This window comes from Prenolepis imparis, unplaced genomic scaffold (genome assembly GCF_030444845.1).
Source record: "Prenolepis imparis isolate NDT839.2.m4 unplaced genomic scaffold, iyPreImpa1.0 SCAF_11, whole genome shotgun sequence".
Lineage (NCBI taxonomy): Eukaryota > Metazoa > Arthropoda > Insecta > Hymenoptera > Formicidae > Prenolepis > Prenolepis imparis.
Window position 1 is genome coordinate 5,766,266 of NW_028141169.1, and position 20,001 is coordinate 5,786,266.

At 34.6% G+C, this 20,001-nt stretch overlaps 1 protein-coding gene across 3 annotated transcripts in view; it reads right to left on the reverse strand.

Moving 5' to 3' along the window:
• Nucleotides 1-16,701, reverse strand: part of Nolo (ADAMTS-like no long nerve cord) — a 194,055-nt gene extending 177,354 nt beyond the window's left edge. For all 3 annotated transcript variants that reach the window (XM_083049039.1, XM_083049038.1, XM_083049037.1), the window contains exon 1: nucleotides 16,089-16,701. In XM_083049039.1, coding sequence (XP_082905165.1) covers nucleotides 16,089-16,139 — 51 coding nt within the window. In that variant the 5' untranslated portion in view covers nucleotides 16,140-16,701. The remainder of the gene's footprint in view (nucleotides 1-16,088) is intronic.
• Between the last annotated feature and the right edge of the window lie 3,300 nt (nucleotides 16,702-20,001).

A 20,001-nucleotide genomic window follows, 5' to 3' on the forward strand; every position in this document is an offset into this window, starting at 1 on the left:
TCTAGAATAATATTCCGCTATAAAATCGCTTCTATATATAATTCCGTTTATATATCATAAAGAACAGCTAGACTTAATGGCTTAACGTATTTGCTGGTATTTTCTACAAATTTCTCAATTAAATTAAATTTGTGTATGTAATCGTATTCATTGAGCATAATCCTTAATTATCATTTGATGTCATGTACAATTAGTACTTTCAGTAAGTATCTATAATTTTCTCCTAAATACGCGATGATGTCGCAAGTATGCGAAAGCAGTATTTAACAATTTTGCACGTCGTATCCTTCTATTTGTATACACGCGCGTACACGTGTTCTATTTTATTTAACCGAAAAAAAAAAACACACAAATTGCTCGACCGATCAGCTTAAAGGATATCAGAGAAATTTGTGCGTCCCAGTTGAGATTACATTGGCCATGAAAGGAAGGGTTTGGTTTCGTAAGAAGGTAATGGCGTATAGGAAATCTTTTCGATGCTCCCGTGGAAATTGGCCCGATCAAACGACCGAAGCCAATCTCGTTCTTTTTCAAGAACGGGCTCAGACTCCGATACACCGGACTGGTCATTTCTGTTTCGACGGATAAAAACGCGGATATCGCCATGAATTTCTTCCTACTTGACTTGTTCGTCACGCGATGAGGGAACCGACATGCCGCCGGATGTCTTTTAGCACCGTTTTTAAAGTCGATAACGATTATTTGTTTATCGCTTTCGCCACGTCACGCGTCACGCTACACAGCGAGAATGTTTTCGACCCGCTAAGTAATTACAAGCATAATGCACTCAAGTCGAGTGGATGACGATAGACGTGTTTTCTGTCGCTTAAACGCCGGCAATAATTAACTTAACTAAGAATAGTCGTTTCGAGAGGTTCGTTCATGTTTCAGAGCAGATTGCATCAACATCACTTGGCGCTAATTTTAGTTAAATTTTTTTTTCATCCATATCGCTCCTTTCCACAATTATTAAAAGCTCGCTCAGCTTTTGCTGAGTCTACATTTCTTGAAGATAGAAATAAAAAAGACAAAATCAATTAAATCTCAACTAGTTTTAATTAATGGCAACTCTAATACAAACAATAAAACTTGGAAAAAGAATCTGCTAACCTAATATTAACCTACTTAATCTAAAATCTAAATTATTGACGCAAAGAACTCTTAAATGATTCAATGACGCGAAGATTACATTGTTGTAGAAGTTGTGAAAATAACTTAACGTCGAATTTCATTCGCTATCTACGATGGATTATGTAAATCGACCTCTCGCCGCGTTAAATCGTGAGATTACCCGCCGGGGATATTTTAATCGTGATAATCGCTCCGCTCCTCCTAATTACTTTCTACCACTGTCTTCTGCAGAGATAGACTTCAATTTTTTGGCCATTCAACGCGGAGGAATCATTAGAACGTTTTCACACCGTCAGCTGAATATCGGTATTTTCCTCCGTAATTACACGCCTCGTATATTAAATAGTATTCCCGGCTATTTCTCTCGAACGTCCTTCGCAAGCTGCATTGATCGGTCCGTTTTAGTGCTTGATTACACGATACAACGTGGACGTAAACGCGGCAAGAATATCAAGTGCGCGTGAAGGGGATATAAATTTTTTATAGAGAATTTCTGATTGAACATTCGTTTTACGATATTAATGTGCTTTTACATAGCTCGATTCAATATTTTATCCGCGTTCCCTCGTTCTCCAGTAATATTTTAAGAGATAACTTATTGATAATTCTTTCTTAAATTTTTTATATTTTCTTAAAATATCTACAGTTTGTCACGCAAAAAAGCAAAAATATAGCTTTTTTTCTGATACTGATTTCTCTTAATTCAGGATTTACAAATTTAGAAACATATTTTCAGGGGAACAAGAGAGAAAATGTGCCTTTTTCAAAATTTCTTTTATAAAAAGTGCTCACGAATGTCAATAAAATTTTTAATGAACGCATTAAAATTAGATTCCATCTGACAGGAATTTATAATATAATTGTGACGTTCAGAACAAGAGCAATATTCAGAATCTTAAAGATTTTACTACAACATTGTCGTAAATGAACAAATCTTACTCCGAGATCTCTCTCGCAATATTTCAAGAAAAATGTTTTCTCTTGAAAATATATTTAGCCCTCTCATATTTCCAACGATGTTATTTAACGACGGTTGGAAATAGTTTCGTGTTTTCTATCATACAACCGTGTAACAACAGATTCCACGATTCTCCGCAGCATATAGCTTCTGCGGTTTTCGAGCGACGTGCGAAATACTGCCACAGTCTGTGGTTACGAATCTTTATTGCGACAATAGAATATTTTAACACACTCATAATAATGCCGTACCAATAATATGTAAAAAAGCTTCACTATTAAAAAGTTCAGTGCATTGAGTTTTACGTATTTAGTGTTAAATGCATTGCTTTTCAGATTTTATTATTTAATTCGCATTATTTCTATTTATATAATTATTTCGTGACATTATATAAGAAAAAGATAAATTATTTCTAATTTAAATTTCTATTACATGTTATTTTATATTAAGTAAAAGAGAGAGAGAGAGAGAGAAGAGAGAGAGAGAGAGAGAGAGAGAGAGAGAGAGAGAGAGAGAGAGAGAGAGAGAGAAAGAGAAAATGGATTGTATTAATCTCAAAAGTAATATATATTATTTTTAATTACGATTAAATAAATTTAATATAAAAAATGATATATAATCAAGATTTTATTTTTAATTATTTTTTTATACTAAAATTACATAAGAAGCAAAGTTGGTTCTCCAATTATTTATCATTATTTCTAATAATAAACTCAGATAAATTAACGTCGAGTTTGCAGTTTAAAATTAAATCACGTATAATCGAGTAAATAACTGCTATGCGTAGGATGTATCTTAGCTTTTAATGCTCTTTACGCTATGTAATTCTGAGGATAATTCTTAGAATTAATTCACAGGAGACCGAATCCAACAGAGATGAAAGCTTTTTGCGCACGTCATATAACAGTCTCGCGACAATAATGACCGCAGTGCGCTGAGCACAACCCAATGTATACGGTTTGTAAATGTAGCTGTGTGTGATATATATAATAATAATACAAAATATATATAATATATTATATCATATATATATATATATTTATTTATTTATATATATATAATTTAATTAATTAGCACTTCATAAAAATTCTAAATCTTGATAAGTAGTACTTTCTAACTTTTTATGACTCACTTTTTTATTGCGGTCGGAAAAATTTTGCTCGCGTATATTAGTCTGAGAATTTCAGTTCTTGCACATTCACCTCTGTTCGTTGCAGAAAAAGAGCATTATTAATAACTAAGTAAATAAATGTGCATACGCGGCGCGCGCCAGACAGAAAGATAGAAAGAGAGAGAGAATGGGTCAACTCGTAGTGCACGAGCACGATATTTATAAGCTCCGGCGAGAAAGCCGCGACGAAAAAGAGAAAAGTCGCGCGTCCTAAGTAGAGAAAACAACGTACGCGTAGGCATGCCAATGGGCTGCATGTTTCCTACATAATTAGCGGTGGCGTCGCATTTTAGCGGACGATTGCACGCTACACCTGCATACGTATATTCGTCCCACGATACGAGAGAGAGAAACGTGACTGCGTGTGATCGCGCGCGATGAGCTTTGCACCGTATTTCGTTTCTTCGTCGAGGTTCGCAAACTAATTGCGACCCTGGTCGTCGCACTCTCTTGTGGCGTGCGTTAATGACGGCGCGTTGAATGTCACACCCGTCCTCGATGTATGTATCGCAAACACAGTCGATAGTTGCTCCAGGAGAAATGACTTTCCGATCCGAGCGAATAAAAAAAAAGCGAAACGACATTTCTTTTGAACTAAGAAATAATCGTGTCGATCGATAGTTTAAAAGCGACGTATTTTTTAAGAATTGAAATTGTTGAAATAATAAAACAAAAAAACTATTCTCAAGATATATGTTTTTCAACAAGAATAATATCTAAAATCAATATTTCTTGAATTTTTCTTCAGTGACAAAGAGTACTCGTAAAGGAAGCACTTGACGAAATATATAAATAATTATGGATCTAATATATGTTTATATTATAATATTAATGCAAGCGAGAGCGCATGTACCTCACGGATACAGCTTCCGCTTAAACTTGAGCGGAACGAGATGGTTCGGAGTACTTATCTGTGTACACATTGTCCTATTATTCGTATCGATACCCCGAGGAACTCTCGAAATTAGCTTATGAAAGTCGATCTCTCCATCATTAATTTCCAGTTCATCGAAAACGCTTGGCAAAGCATGCATTATTTCACAGAAATTATTTCCTTCTACTTTTCACTTACAATTAGATTCATTATTGATCTATCATATCGTGTTGTCAAATTTTAGAATCGCCAATATCTTCCAATATCGCTAAAACCGCTGTTATTATGCGATCATTGAATATACATGATATTTTTTCAGTTCTAAACAGTTTATGTATTTTTGAAAATTATAAAGTTAATAAAAAGATGGATACTAATTTGATCCTACAACGATCTCGGTATCAAAATATTTTTGTCTCTTTGTTACTTTTTTTTAATATCTCGAAACTTGAGATAACATGCATATAAAGAAATGATTCTTGAATTGAGTTGATATTATGTGTGTCTACTAATGTAATTAAGTGTTTAATCATTGTTCACTTACAGATATTTTCAGATTAATTAAAATAGTTTTATCGTAAATATAATTGCTATTCTTATAGTAGTCATCACAAAAACATAGATAAAAAAATATATTTAACAATAAACTACAATAAATAAATTTAATAACAATGTAAATCAATATTAATTTTCCTCGGTTGAGAAGTAGGATAAAATGGATATCCAACATAGAAAATTACCATATCGTTCCTTGAAGCATTTCTATCAAGAATTGCTCATCAATTCGGAAAAAAATCATTTCTCCCCGTAACGCACGATGCGAGCGTAATCGATATCTAATCTCATCATTCTCGTTACCAATCATGCGAGATAAAATTCCCAATTCCAATCGTACCGAAATCGATCATCGACGAGCAAAGAGCTATGGAGACGTGATACATTTACATTTCAAAAATCCGAGATTTATATATGTAACTATATCTGCATTTTACTTATTGTTAAATTTAATAGAAATTAATTAAGAAAGATGATAGAAAAACAAATAATATCTATATTAAATTTATCAATTTGTACTTTTATTTAAAAATATATTAAGAACTTACTATTTTCTTTAACTTTCTATTAAAATATAATTTCGAGGAGAGAAAAAGAAACGTGATTGTCATTGAATAATTATTAAAAATTGTACTTAATTAACACTATGAATACTGCAATATTCAGTACATATTATAAATTTTCTTGTGCTTTTAATCGTACATTGAAAATCTTATCTAATAATTTATAAAATTTTTTAGACACGCGAAAAGCTTTCCACGATAAATTGTTTTCATGAACGAAATTTTCCCGAGTATTTACCGAATTAAATATCTACCGAATATCACCAAAGTGATGCTAGAGAAGAAGAATGCAATCAAACGAGCGTATTAGATCGTATTAGAAGAAGCTTGTAAGAGAAAATTCGTTTCTCTCGATCGATATCTCGTCGAGATTTCACCGAATAATTGCTTTTCCGGGACTCTTGTACAGCACTATGTCAAACGTCAAACTAGATAATTTTTTACATACTGAAAGGATTATCGCGGTATCAAACATGAGATATGCTATAATAAATTTGGAAACATATCATAGGATACCATATATCGATTCAAGTTCTAAATGTAAACGTAACATGTTACGTGATCGAGATATATTCGCCCAGAGGCGAATCTGTAATGAGAGCTAATATGAAACTTCTGTTTCACCTAACTGCTCTGATTACCTGTAGAAAAATCGTTTACTTATCCTTGGATATGCAACATCACGCAGTGATACTCTGTACTGATACGATAATTCAATTATATCTTTGGCAAAAATTTATTTCTTTCAGCACGATTCAATTTAATCTGAATATGATTTATGTACGTAAAAGCTATTGAAATCAGAAAGATCAAAAACCTTGACCTTTTGATACACTCTATTCATCCTTCACATTCACATAATTGTGTAGATTTGCGTAGTGTAAAAGATGGCGCGTCTGATTGTAGATGTCAGAAAATTAAATGCAGCTTACAGAGTCTACATACAATTTCTTGGCAAAGGAATATTATATATTGATTATATATAGTAAAAATATTTCTCTCAAGAATTTAAAAGATCTCATTGCCATATTAAAATTTCAGAAATTCTTGTGAAAGAAAAATGTGATACTATTAATCTTATAAATTTAAATTTTATAAAAGGAAAAGAAAATATATATATATATTTAGTTTATAATTGCATATACATATAATGCAAATGTAAAATTATTTTAGAATAAATAAATGGCGAATAATAATCCATGTGAAATAAAGCTAAAATCAAATATATACTAACTATAGAAAGCATATATGTGTTATTTAATGTTCTAATAAAAAAATTATAATATATAATTCATAATATAATTTTAGATACAGATCTACATTAAAAAATAAAAATGTAAATTAATTAGTCAATTACTTATTTTTATATAGATAAAATACTTTCTACTGATTAAAATGCAGATCCATTAATTTCACGTAAAATTACAAATAATTTCCATAGTAGCAGGCGTTTCACATACTTTCCATTCCAATATTTGGCATCAGCGTCTGCAGCATATTGTAAACATCGAAAAACTGGCGTACGTTTTCTCGTATTTTATATTTAAGATACGCTTTCCTATATCTATAAAACGGAGTAATAGGAGATGTATTATTTGTACTTTAGAATCTTCTCGTATATACTAGGTGCCAAATTATCGCCGACGGAGAAAGCCTATAGTATTAGAAAGAGTACTAGAATCCCGATGGAATCAGTCCATTATCGTCTCAGGATGATAAAAGGCTCTCGGCGTAACTATTATCCCAACTAGGGACTCTGGATATATACGCGCAGTCTTCAATTTTTCAAATATTTTACCCATCGATATATCGATTCGAAAGAATTCATAAAACAAGGCAGCCATTGCCAGCCATTACCACCAAGTCGTGTCTCTATAATTTGTCGTTTAAATAGAACTCGCGTTCCAGTCGCATTAGCGAGTTTACACATCCCGGACTCTATATATAGTATATTCATTTATCAATTATACAGCCATTACGAATGGCCCTTACATAAATTTGATTCTAGATTAAAAATGAATGGCGAAACTTGAAGATGTTCGATAAATTTTGCTTTATCTTACATGATTTTTTATTCGTCATTTAATTATTCACCGTCAGTCAAGTGGAGCAAATTTAACCGTGTGAAAATTGTCTAAGGTCATAACGTATGCATATAAAAATTGGCTACAGTCGACATAACGACGCGTGAAAGTATTCGCGATATGTTATTTTCCGTTCCGCGAAACGTATCCGTAACGGAATCCGTAAAACGCGAGATTAACGGCACCATCAAACAAAGTATCCTTGTTTTTACATGCGTCGCAGCGCGCGCGGGGCCACATTTACATATCCCATATTCCGGGCCCGTGTCCGACACGCGAAGAAATCGAAATACTCTCGACGCCGTTCTTGAAGAATTTACGAGAGGCGGATGATATTTGACGTCTCGAGTGGTCGTCAACGGATGTCGTACCATCGCCACCTCGTCCTCGGACGCGTATATAACGCACGGGGCCATAATCTTCTCGAATTCCCGATCGCATTCCGACCCAAGCAGCGACAGCATACGCAACGGCTGTTATCGGTTTCGATTGGCAGACGAGCAGAAGAGGGAATCCGTAAAACCTGAGAGCGGGTCGTTACCGAGATAAGCGCGGGCGCTTCCACTCTTAAACGTTCTGAACCGCGCGTGGTCACGCCGCCATAATCCTTTTAGGCCACATAGCCTGTAGGTTCTTAAAACATTTTCTGTATAGTACAGAGAGACAGAGGGGGAAGAGGGAGAGAAAGGGGGTCTTAACGGCTTAGTACTCCAAGCGGCAATCTGTAAAGTGCCCTGCGAGCGCCGCCGGAACGGGGCGCTTCTCTTAACCCATTAACCGGACCGTTCGATACACCGCGATCGAGCGAAGACTGATCGGTCGAAATGGGCCGGTCACCGCCACGAAGAGAGAAATAGAGAGAGGACGACTCCGGTAATGAGCGTATCTTTTATGCGCAAATGTGCTCCAGTCCAATAACCCTCGATTCGTACCTAAACGCGCTCACTCCATTCGGGACATTTCAGGCTATTCAGATTCGACGTAGAACGAAATTAGAGCCAATATCTACTGATGTTGGATGTTTCATTGCGATGCTTTCAAGATACTGAACCGATAAACCTTGTACAATATCGCAAATATCGTTATTTAAGAAAAAGACTTGGAACATTTATTTTGAAAATGACAAAGATAATGAATTAAATTTTTTTTTATTTTAGTTTTTGGAAAGTATTTGTTCTCAGATTATAAATTTTATGAAATCTTAACTTTTTAGGAATTTATAAAAGAATTCGCAGGAGAATTTTGTGTAAGATAAAAGATGTAAGAAAAATGTAGAACTCGCGATGTCATTATTGTTAAATATTTTCGGAATTATAAAACGAAATAATTTTAAACATTTAAAGTGTCAGAAGAGAAATTTATGCGCTGAACGACTTCACGACTGTTATAAAATTTACTATATACAATTTCGTTATCTCATAAAAATTATTAAAGTTAAAATTTGATCAAATTATTGATGCAGCAGATTTATTTAATGAGAAAGAGTCAATATACATATATTATATATATAACACTTTATGCGGCATGATCCAATATTCCCTCTAAATCTCCCGATTTCAATTATTCGCACATTAGCGAGGTCGTCTAGAACGATGGCCGAGCGACGACCGAAGTAATTATCCGTCAAAATTATGTTCAAGTTACGTAATGATTTAATCAAAAGGTTCGGTCGGCAAAGGGATGTAGCCATGATACATTTGGGATCGAATGCGCACGGGAGAGCGGCGAGCTCGCTAAATCCGACGAGACTTTCGGAAATTCTCGCAGACATTACCGAACTCTCATACCGATTGCGCTCGTACGTGTATCCGTGCAATGTTCCCTTATGCTTGTAAGCGAGCCAGGACTTGCATACAGTAAACTCGCTTGAATTTCCCACGGGCAAATCGAGCTTACTGTCTTTTAAGAACAAGTTAAGCTTTCATCGTCGTACTTTGACCAACAACGTTATACAACTGTCGCTATGCGCAGGACTTTGATAATTTGAGAAAATATGAATATATCTTGTGCATCTTACAAGATACGAATATATTTTATATATCACTAAATATATAAAATATTTTTAATAAGAATTAAAAATTGAACAGTTAAAATACAATTAGAGATAATTGTCAAAATTAAGGTTCTATATATTCTAACAAAAATATATTTTAGACTTTGTTTGCGCGCGTGGAAATATCGTTTGCACGTTTAATATCTTATTGACAATATGACGTTTATAAGATTATAATAGTTCATTTTACGCTATGAACTATTTTGATCTTTGATAAAATGGAACAGAATGATGAGTAGATGAATTCTTCATCAAGATGCCAATTTTACGATGCCATTACATTTTATAAACTACTGACATTTTGATATATTAAGAGTCACAGTTAATAGCTCAATTTTTCAACTTTGTTTACCGCACAAATATCCGATATCAATAATTTATTACATACTATATTCAAAAATGAAATACAATAATTAATACGGTTATTCTATGTAAATAATTATATGCAGCATAAATATTATTATACAGCATTTAGTTGTGTGTATATAATTAAAATATTAAATTTTGTTAACTAAAAATCTGGTGGTTATCTACTTCCGTTAAAAATATTCAAATAAATAATTTCAACATTCTTACGTAATTTATTTAATTAGATTTGTATATTTAAATATTATAAACTTTTAAACGCGATTGCTACATAATTATGAATTTATGGAAATTCATGGAACGTACGATAAAGTTTTGATGGCCAACTTTACTTTAACTTTTTCAGAACGATAAAGTCTAAGCGAGCGGTACAACTGCTCTTGGGACAACCGGATGGAGAGACAGAGTTTAGATGTAATATTACAGCCCCGATGGGACTACACGTCATTTATCAATTGGCAATTAGAGCAATGTTGCTTATGATACCGTCCGGTTGTTAGCGTATACCTTTAATTCGCCATTTATTAGACGATCGCGATTGAAACTATACAGAGACTCGATTGAGAGAGAGTCTCGTCTAGGCAAATCCTTTAGCTTCCGCGATAACCGACACCTGAACGAAACTACGCAAACATGGTGTGCAATATACACGTTCTGCAACAAGTTATCTCAAAATCCACGAATCGGCACGTACTACACTCTGATATCGTATCACACGCCACTTCGTTTACGACCGTGGACAAACTTCACGTGTTAGATAGTTTACTTTTTTACTATCCGATGCACGACGACGTTGCATTCCATCGAACGAGATCCGTTGCGCGGAGAAATATTAAAGTTTTACACACAGATAAATGCATACAATAGTTTGCTTCGTTATCTTTCGAACGGACAAACTTTATTTATTTCAACGCAGATGCATTTTCATAAAAATGTTGCTATATTCATCTTGTTTTTTAGATTTATTTCGTTATACTTAGCTTGTATTCTTTTTCGTTTGCAATATATTAATTTATTTCATCTTTTAATGATAAGCATATCAAAACTTTAAATTTATAAATATAAATAAATAAGAATGATAAAATCTCTCAACTTCTTACATTTTAAGATTTGTAAAACTATATTTTTAGTTAATTTTAAGTAGGTTGCATTTTAACAGAATTGGCATCTGACATAGTTACTCTGGTCTGGTACATAATGCTAAACTCGAGAAACATTAAACTTAATCTAAAAATCCATACTTAGAAGTCGCCGTAAAATGTAGAATTATATCTCGCGTGTTTTATTTCATTAATTTTATTTCTCTAAAGAGAATATTGTTAACCTTTGAACTTAAATATAAATGTGAGTAAAATATAAAAATGCATGTAAACGACTCCTAACATACATATATACGCATTACATCGTATATTAAAAATATTGCTAATTATAAAGAGACAATGGAAGAGATAAAAAAATGAGAATACAATGCGAGAAAGAGAGAAAAATGAATGAATCAGATGAATGAATATAAAAACACGAAAAAAATGTTCACAAGCATAAAAATAAAAAAAAACGAATGAATGTGCGTGTCAAAAGAAATGAAATAAAATGCATTAAAAAAAGTAAAACAAAGCGCGTACGTATGCCTGAGAGAATGATCAAAAACACATTTATCTACCTTCGCTTCTTCCATATCCTATCTAATTGTAAGACTCTCTCCTCTCTCTTTTTTTCTCTCTCTCTCTCCCTCTCTTTCTAACAAAAATAACCGTATTCCAAATCGCGCAGAGCCGACAAGATTTAATCTCACCGTCGATCGAAATCCAAGATAAATCCTTAAAGCGATAAAGAGCAATATTAACGAGGTGAAAAGGAATGCCTTCCCGTGTTCAACCCTTAATAAGAGTCTAAAAGCGTTTCGCTCCGGCCACGCACACCCCCTTCGTCTGAACCTGAGCCACCACGAAACTCAATCACGCGACGCGACGCGCAGACGCGGCTAACGATTTCCCGGGTGCTTTGTAACACGAGACACGGAGGTCTATATCGCACCAAAGTATTTATCTTGAAAGCGCCAGCACGCTTGACCGCCGCTAATATCCCACTAATCCACTTTGCACAATCTTCCTTCGTACATAATTCCAGGTACTCCGCCCATAGATCATAAACACTTCCGTGCGGCTCGCTCATTCCCCGCGCCTGACCGCGCCGTTTGCGGTCTCGTTCGGGGAGGGACCCGTTTAAAACGTGCCATTATAATCGACCTTCGCGTTGCACGCTTCGGAGAGGGCGAAGGGATATGTTCTCCGAGTATTGCGTTAACATTTGCGTGCGCGAGACTTTCGAGATGGAAAATGCCCCACGAAGGAATTTAAATAATCTCATTCCATAATAGCGATATTGTGTAAATTCAGTGACATGTGTATAGCGTGTTTGTGGATATAATGCGCATAAGATATATGAAATTTATAGTAATGAGATATTTCTCTCTCCCTCACTCTCTCTTTCTCTCAATATATTTAAAAAATTATATTCAATAATCTTTCTCAGAAGATAGATTTCGTGAAAAGTTCTCTCTAATTTAGATTAAATTATAATAATTTTTATTTTATTGCCATTTTTGCTTTTCACCTAATCAACGACTCTACATCCGAAACGTGCTATATAGAATGGATCGATAAAAAGTAAAAGTAAAATTCTTACGTTTTCTTATTTTTCCAAAGTGGTTTAGTTACGGTGAACACTCGTTGATACATTTTTCTCCTATCTCTCCATATATGATGCATTCTCTACCTTTTTATCCGGTGTGAAATGTTAGGGTTTTTTTTTTCAGGACATTCGCCTTCCCGTCAACAAGATGTAATCTACCAAATGTATAAAGTTCGCGGCATTGATGCGCTGTCGAAACTTTAGGAAAATCCATTTTCTCGTGAGTTTGTAAGATCTTATGGAAGGACATGTGCCAGGTTTTTAATTAGCAATTTTTGTTAAAATAATTTGCACGTTTTACATCAAATTTTATGCCATTATGAAATTTTCGAATCATTTTGAATCTATTTAATATAAAATTTAAACCACTGGTGGTTCAGACTTTGTGAAATAAAAAAAAGCAGATCATAATTCGAAATAGCTAAATAATACATTGTTAGTTATTTATTCAATTTTTAGAATTTTTCCCCCTAGTTGATAGAAATTAAAGAATATCAATCGCATTATTATATCGTACAAATTAAACGTCAATTATTTTACAAAAATTTGTTCTGCTATGTCTGTTTCGCTGAATAGCGAACGAATATGAAAAGCATTTTGCACGAATAAGTAAATGAGCTTAATTTTAAACGCGCTGAAAATGTATCGCAAAAGCGTGCATTGCATTCATCGCCTCCCTCCCTTATATAATGTACCGTCTGCCTTAAAATCGCGAATTCTAGAACTAACTCAGAGTTTCCACATGTAGAAATATTAAAGTTTTAAGCCTGTACCGACGGCGTAGTTCGCATAATTGCGAGATATATATCTCGGTGCCTTGGAAATTACTATTGTTAAAAATCGTACTTCATCGAGAAATTACTGGTACAAGTGTTACGCAAAACAGCTCTGTATGAAAATGTGTCTATGAGAAACATCTCAGGCAAAAACCGACGAGCGTTAAAAGATTTTAAAATTAATACGTTTTAAAGTCAGGACATGAAATCAAAAGTTAGTTTACGAAAATCGATTTAAATCTGTCTAGGATTTATTTTATAAAAAGTTTTTGTAAAATTGTAATCAATATTCTAGAAATATTTTTATCATTTCTTTCTGCTCATTCTGCTTCTTCAAGTATACCAATAAACGTATTATGATAATCATTATCCTTGTTGTTATATTGGAGCGCCCACATATTTGCTATCTTCTTTCAACATTTATCGTCGTCTACGAAGATTTGTGAGCAGTCGGCTTGTACTGATTCCACCAGCATTGTTTGCGGGGTTCGCCACGAGTCTTTTGTGGATCCTTTACAGGTATACAACTAGAAAGGTGAGCAGAAACATCGAGATGGACCGCGACAAGTCTTAAGCGACGAGGCCCGACAATGGGCTCGAAACGACAAGAGAGCTCCGAGGGTGGCCGCATATAATCGACAGGTAATAAAGCACACTCTCTCACGAGGCGCATGTCGCCCAATCGTTTCTTCTATCTCTCTCGACAGGTGAGAAAAGGCGATCCTAGCGACAAGAGAAACAGATCAGGACAAGAGATCTCCGCATTGTATCTCTCGAAAATTACGTTCCACTTCCTTTCCCTGAGTGGTTTACTCGAAATGCATCTCGAAACAGGGTGGAAAATTTTGTACGAGGTAGGAAGATCCTTGTAAAGATATAGAAAACGCGAGAAAAATATTCAAAAATTACGGAATGCTCGTGAATTTCTTCAAAAGTACAGGACTTACTCCTTCTTCCGTGAGAAATAAAAACGAAGCAACGGAAAGCGCGTATAAAACGCCCTTTACACGATTTATCAAATCTCCCGCTGATTAGAGACAACCTTATATTTTTCGTAACAATATTCCGGATATGTCACAAGCATGAAAATCTTTTGCGTAGTTTTTAATTCACAAAAAATGCATTATTAAAAATCCATTATAATATTTAATATTTACAATATATATTTATGATGTAAAATGGACCATGTACATTGATAATAATTAATAATATGTGCGTGCAATATGCTATAGTGAAAACAACGCACGTTTATCGAAAGTAAAAAAATTGAAATAAGAAAGTTGCATCTAAAACATTTGACAAGCTTCGAAAATAAATCCAAGTGAACCAACAATAGATGCATCGCATAGCTCGATAAATCCTTCGCTCTGAAACTCACGAACGCCAAAAATACGACCGAGTATATGGCCGTTGCTTTCCTTACTTTAGTTCTGCGCTCTCTTGAGTTCTTTCGAAACGCTGCTGAAGAAGCGCGGAAGCTCCTCGTTTGTATTGTACGCAGCACAGTTCGCTCGTAAGTTTCGACAAAGTTTTCGCTATATCAAACAAGGATGCCCCAAAATTCGTGGAACACGATGGAAAAGTCGTCTTTTGTTACGTGCAACGGATTTTATCCACTGATAGCGAGGCTTTGATGCTTTTTGACAAACTCACTAAAAATGCGATCGTATTGGAAACAGCTGAGCTTCTATCATTAAATATGCCATATAACTTGCATATATTAATATCCTAATTGTTAATATTATTAATATTCATATCATATTAAAATAATTGCTATTTCCCCTATATACATATAATCAAAAGGTATTAGTATGAATTATTTGGGAGCATACATAGGTATTAATAGTAACATATTTACAAACAACTTGATGAAAATATTAAATCTTTTCGATAGTTCCTCTCTCTCTCTCTCTCTCTCTCTCTCTCTCTTTCAATGTTGTATGTTTTATTCATAGATAGAAACGCGCGCGATGAGAACTCTTGAAAGTATTATTTATAGTAGTTCATTTTCATGCGTATTTTTATATTCTCTTTTTTGTGTGTTCTTTTTTATTAAATTTACATAAATAAATATAGATTTCATTAAAATAACGAAGATTCAATTAATCAAAATATCGAAGCAGATTTAATGCATCGAATTTTTATTATCTTAATTATTATCGCAATTAAAATTTTATAAATTCATTCTTGATGTGCTAATCTCGAAATATGCAATCTCATCAATGACTTATGTGCCGCATATAGATGCGATGACATCTTAGGGACGTCTTAAAATCTATGGATTTGGCAAAATTAGTCGCGACCAATGTAGCACTACATATATATCCTGGTGTGCTCCAAAAAGCCTGTCGGAAACCGACATTGGTCGGCTCGCGTGCACCGACTGACCTCGTTCTCCTTCAACCCTCGAACCCGGGAGAGGGAGAATCACGTGGCCACGTCGTTAATTTTGCCGTTCTTGGACCGTTAGAGGACGAGGGTAGTAATACGCGAAACGAAAGGACACGATGACTGCCTAACCTCTCGAAACCGCATTCAAAAGTTCGGTTACTCAAAGGGAAATGAGAAAGATGCAACGGCCATTGGCAGATTAAAGTGATACTCGTAGCCTTTGATCTTCCTCGCGAAACAAGCTGGAGCCGGGAATGAGCATAAAATGAGCCCGAATTCCAAAAGAGGTCCAGCCTCTTTTCCGTCGACTCCCAAACGATGGCGAGAAAAGAAGCAAAGAGAGAATGAAAAACAAAGAGCGGACTCGAGAAAGTTAAAAGAGAAAAAGAGATATCTTTTCTTCGTCTTATCTCGATTTACCAAGACATAATGCGGGTGCATCGAGCAATAGAGCAACGAGGATGTCGGTACTCACGAAAACGAAGTAAGATTTCTTCATGGTCCTTATCAATCTCGGCGGGGACATTCGTCGGTGATGGATCTTTTCTTTTCACTTGTTAACCGACTATACGCAGCTCTCTGCGTTCACCACGGAGCTCTTGTCAGAGATCGTCGAATTTCCACCACGTGCGACTCTCACCCCCCGACGAAGGGCGCATCGAGAAATCTGTCGTGCGCCTACCGCAAGGCAGATTAACGAATTCCTTATTTGTGTCTTGGTCTCACACTTACGAATATGTATTTTTGAACACTTCACCCTCCTTCCCACCGCGCTACACACATAACAAATATCGCGCGAGACACGTGTCGCGATTTAACAACGAACGCGAATGAGAATCAGCCGACCCGACGATTTTAAAGACGGAATCTATGATCGAGGAAATTAGAATCGAGCGATCGCGATCGGTCCCGCGGAAGCTGCGAAATCGCGTTTTCGTCGCGTTCTGCGGAAAGAGGGGAGAGGGAGAGGAAGCGCCCGATCACTCAGCAGGGTGTCTACGATCACACGTGTGTGCGTGTCCCTGGTATTACCGGACTGCGATGTCGTCGGGCCGAGATGCGCGACGCGAGTGTCGGCCTTAACGTCTCGAAAGCGCTTGACGTTGGCGCCCGTGTGGCGTGGTGCAAAGTGGGGGATGCGGAGGGGAGAGACTATCGTCCATCCCTCTCGTCCCCGTTCTCCCCTGCTCCTCGTCCACCCACGCCACCCCCGTGGAGAACGCCGCACTCGACTCCCACGGTGCTACACCACATCCCACCGCGTTCGCCCCTTGTGCACCCATCGACCCCGCGGCCACCCACTTCACGTCGGGGCGAGAGTGGAATAAAGTGCCGCCCGGAGGGATGGTAGAACCGAGCGACGACGCACGAAGGACGAGAGGGGAGGCATACGAAAGGGGTGAAAGACATAGACGTCGGTAGGAGGGGGAGAGCATAATCCGCAAAGTTGCAACGATCAAACAAGCGTCGAATTTTTTTTTTTTTTTTTTTTTTTACGCTTTGACTATCCTGTGATCTCCCTTTTTTTCTTTCGAAGAGAGGGAGAGAGAGAGGAGAATAGTCGATAATTTATAATTTGTGTGAATATAATTGTGGACAATTTTATAATGTGGATTTGAAGAATACTTTCTGCGAATGTATCACATCGTATTTTTCGCTGTGCGGAAATTGTAGTAAGAGATCATTCATATCATTCGGCAAATAATTTAATTTACGTCTATTACGTCTACGAATAGAGAGTGTTTCATTCATAATCTTGATAACTAACCAACTATCGGAAACACAATTGACAAGATTTGAGATTTCTTACTTATATTTCACATTTAAAAAAAATAAGAACAAAAAGTATCTATTATATTTTAATATCACAAAATTAAATATTAATTTTATAAATTGCGTTTTTTTATATTTGTATTTTAAATTTTATATGCATACCAGTAATATATAAAAAAAAATTACATAAACATTATAAAATGTTAATTTTTTTATCGAGATCATATCTAGATGTGTCAAATTTTCATCTTATACGTGACACATAATTATAACATGTTTGTTATTAGTTAGAAGTTACTAGTAAAATTCGATTAAATTATGTCTTTATGGTTCTAATAGATGTTCTGTTATCACTAAATTTTATGTTAATAGGATTATCAAATAATACAATAGATAAAAAATAATAAATCTTAAAGACTTTTTTGTTTCGTATATTCCGTTTTATGCACTAATTAATAATGGTCTTTTATACCGCTTCTTTTTATGAAGATAAAACTACAAAGCTTGGCAATATTTCAAGTTTGCTTCACATAACAATGTTCGAACAATGTTGTGAATATTATACGTTACTGATATGCAAAACGGTCGAAATGTGAAAATTTGGAATATTATGACGTCAGAAAGCTCGCCGTATGAGTTCGCGAAATCACCCTGCGGTCAGCGCGGTTGAACCCCAAGTCCACTTTATGTACGCGTGTATATTTCAGGACCAGCAGAGAGTGTAGGAGGGTTAACTTATCTCGAGGATTGGTTTTGGCGGCTATATATAAATTTCTCCATAATTAATTCTTATTAAATAAAATGCTCAGAAAAAGAAGACGAGCGAAAAATGTTGTAGTTTTAGATAAAAACAAAACGAAAGGTAAAAGACAAAAAATAAATTTTCTTTCAACTTAATTTGTTTGTATCTTCGCAAGAGAAAATTAAATTGAAACATCGCTCTTTTCCGCAAAAAACGGAACTATGCATATCTCATATTATTAATTTCATTCATATAATTTCTATTTTATACTCTTATTATATTTACCCTTTAAAACCCTTGATTACACATATTAGAAATGTTTCATATAAACGTATAACATATGTAAAAGAGATAAACAGAAAAATTATCAACAATAAAAATGCTAATAATGTAATAAGGCTCTCGTCTGCTCTTCGCCCGCTTTATATGAATTATTATCCATAGCAAAAGATATCGATATCCCACAAATAATGTATAAATTTATTTTATTTTATATATGTATATAATATTCTAGGTCCCTCAAAAAATGTACCATTTTTTTCTCTTTTGAAACACGAAGCTAATATACGCGTAATTTTAGCCACTATGTAAATAAATAAAAACAGGTTGACCAGAGGAAAACAGAGAATTAATATAATGGAAAATATCTTGGAATTTGGGAGAAATTTTAAACATTTTCCACTCGTTGTTTCAATGAAAAATTGCAATGAGAATAAACGAGTTACGTCAACTAACTGTAAAATAGTATTAATCAATTTATGTGAATTTCATATATATTTCGCATCGAAATTCAGTCATTTAATTTAAATTATTTGTACACACAGTTTTTAATTGCGTAAAATGTTCGCTCGGCAAAATAGAATAATTTTATAATTTTAAATATATGCAAATATGTATTTTAAATATTAAATAGATTGTAAGAAGTATTTTATGATTAATTTTAATAGTAATAATAGCATTCAAACTCTATACAGACATAAATAATCGTTTTCATTCAAGCATCTGCTAAGAATGTCATTATAATTATTCTCAATTCATCAATTATTTCTTCTACTCAATATGTGTATAATTATGTTCCTAATAGTGAAAACTATTTGAGATATGCTTCTTATAAAAATATAATTTTTTATAAATAAAATTTCTTGTTTTTCAGGAAGAATTGTATCTTATATTAGACTGCGAAATTGATTTCGCCGCAACTTTTAATGACTCATCGCAATTAATTATTAGTAAGTATAGCTGATTATTGTATCAGGGAAAAAATACGCAATGAAATAAATATGATACTTCGAAACATACAGGTTCCCGATTTTCAAAGAGGATTTTGTCCTCAGTTTGATAACGAATGGATTTGTGTCACGCGGCCGGGATTTATCGATGTTGAAAATTCACCACCGCAGTAGAACCAATGACAATTATCCGAAAAGTTGCCAACACGACAAAAATGGTCGACACAAGGGATTGTTATCGCGTTGCATGCTGCGTATTGGATGTTTGATGAACGTTAATCGAAATGACTCGAATATTGTACACCCGATCTGAAGCGCACATATACTTAGCCAGTACGTCCTACACAGTATGTAATATGTACATATTCTAACAAGAATAATAAAATAGCCAATAAATATACATCGAATACAATCGATTGAGAATTTACGGCTTTGAAAATTACACGTTACGATAAAATTAATTTTTAATAAATTAAATTCGCTTGTTAACATACTTTCTTTAATTTTATACATTTGCTAGATGTTAATTGAAGATTAAATTTTAAACTATCAATTTTATGTGAAAAGTATAAAAGAAAAATAAATAAAATAAACTTCTAAAAAACTTCTACAACAATCTGCAAACAGAAGGCAGTACAAGTTTT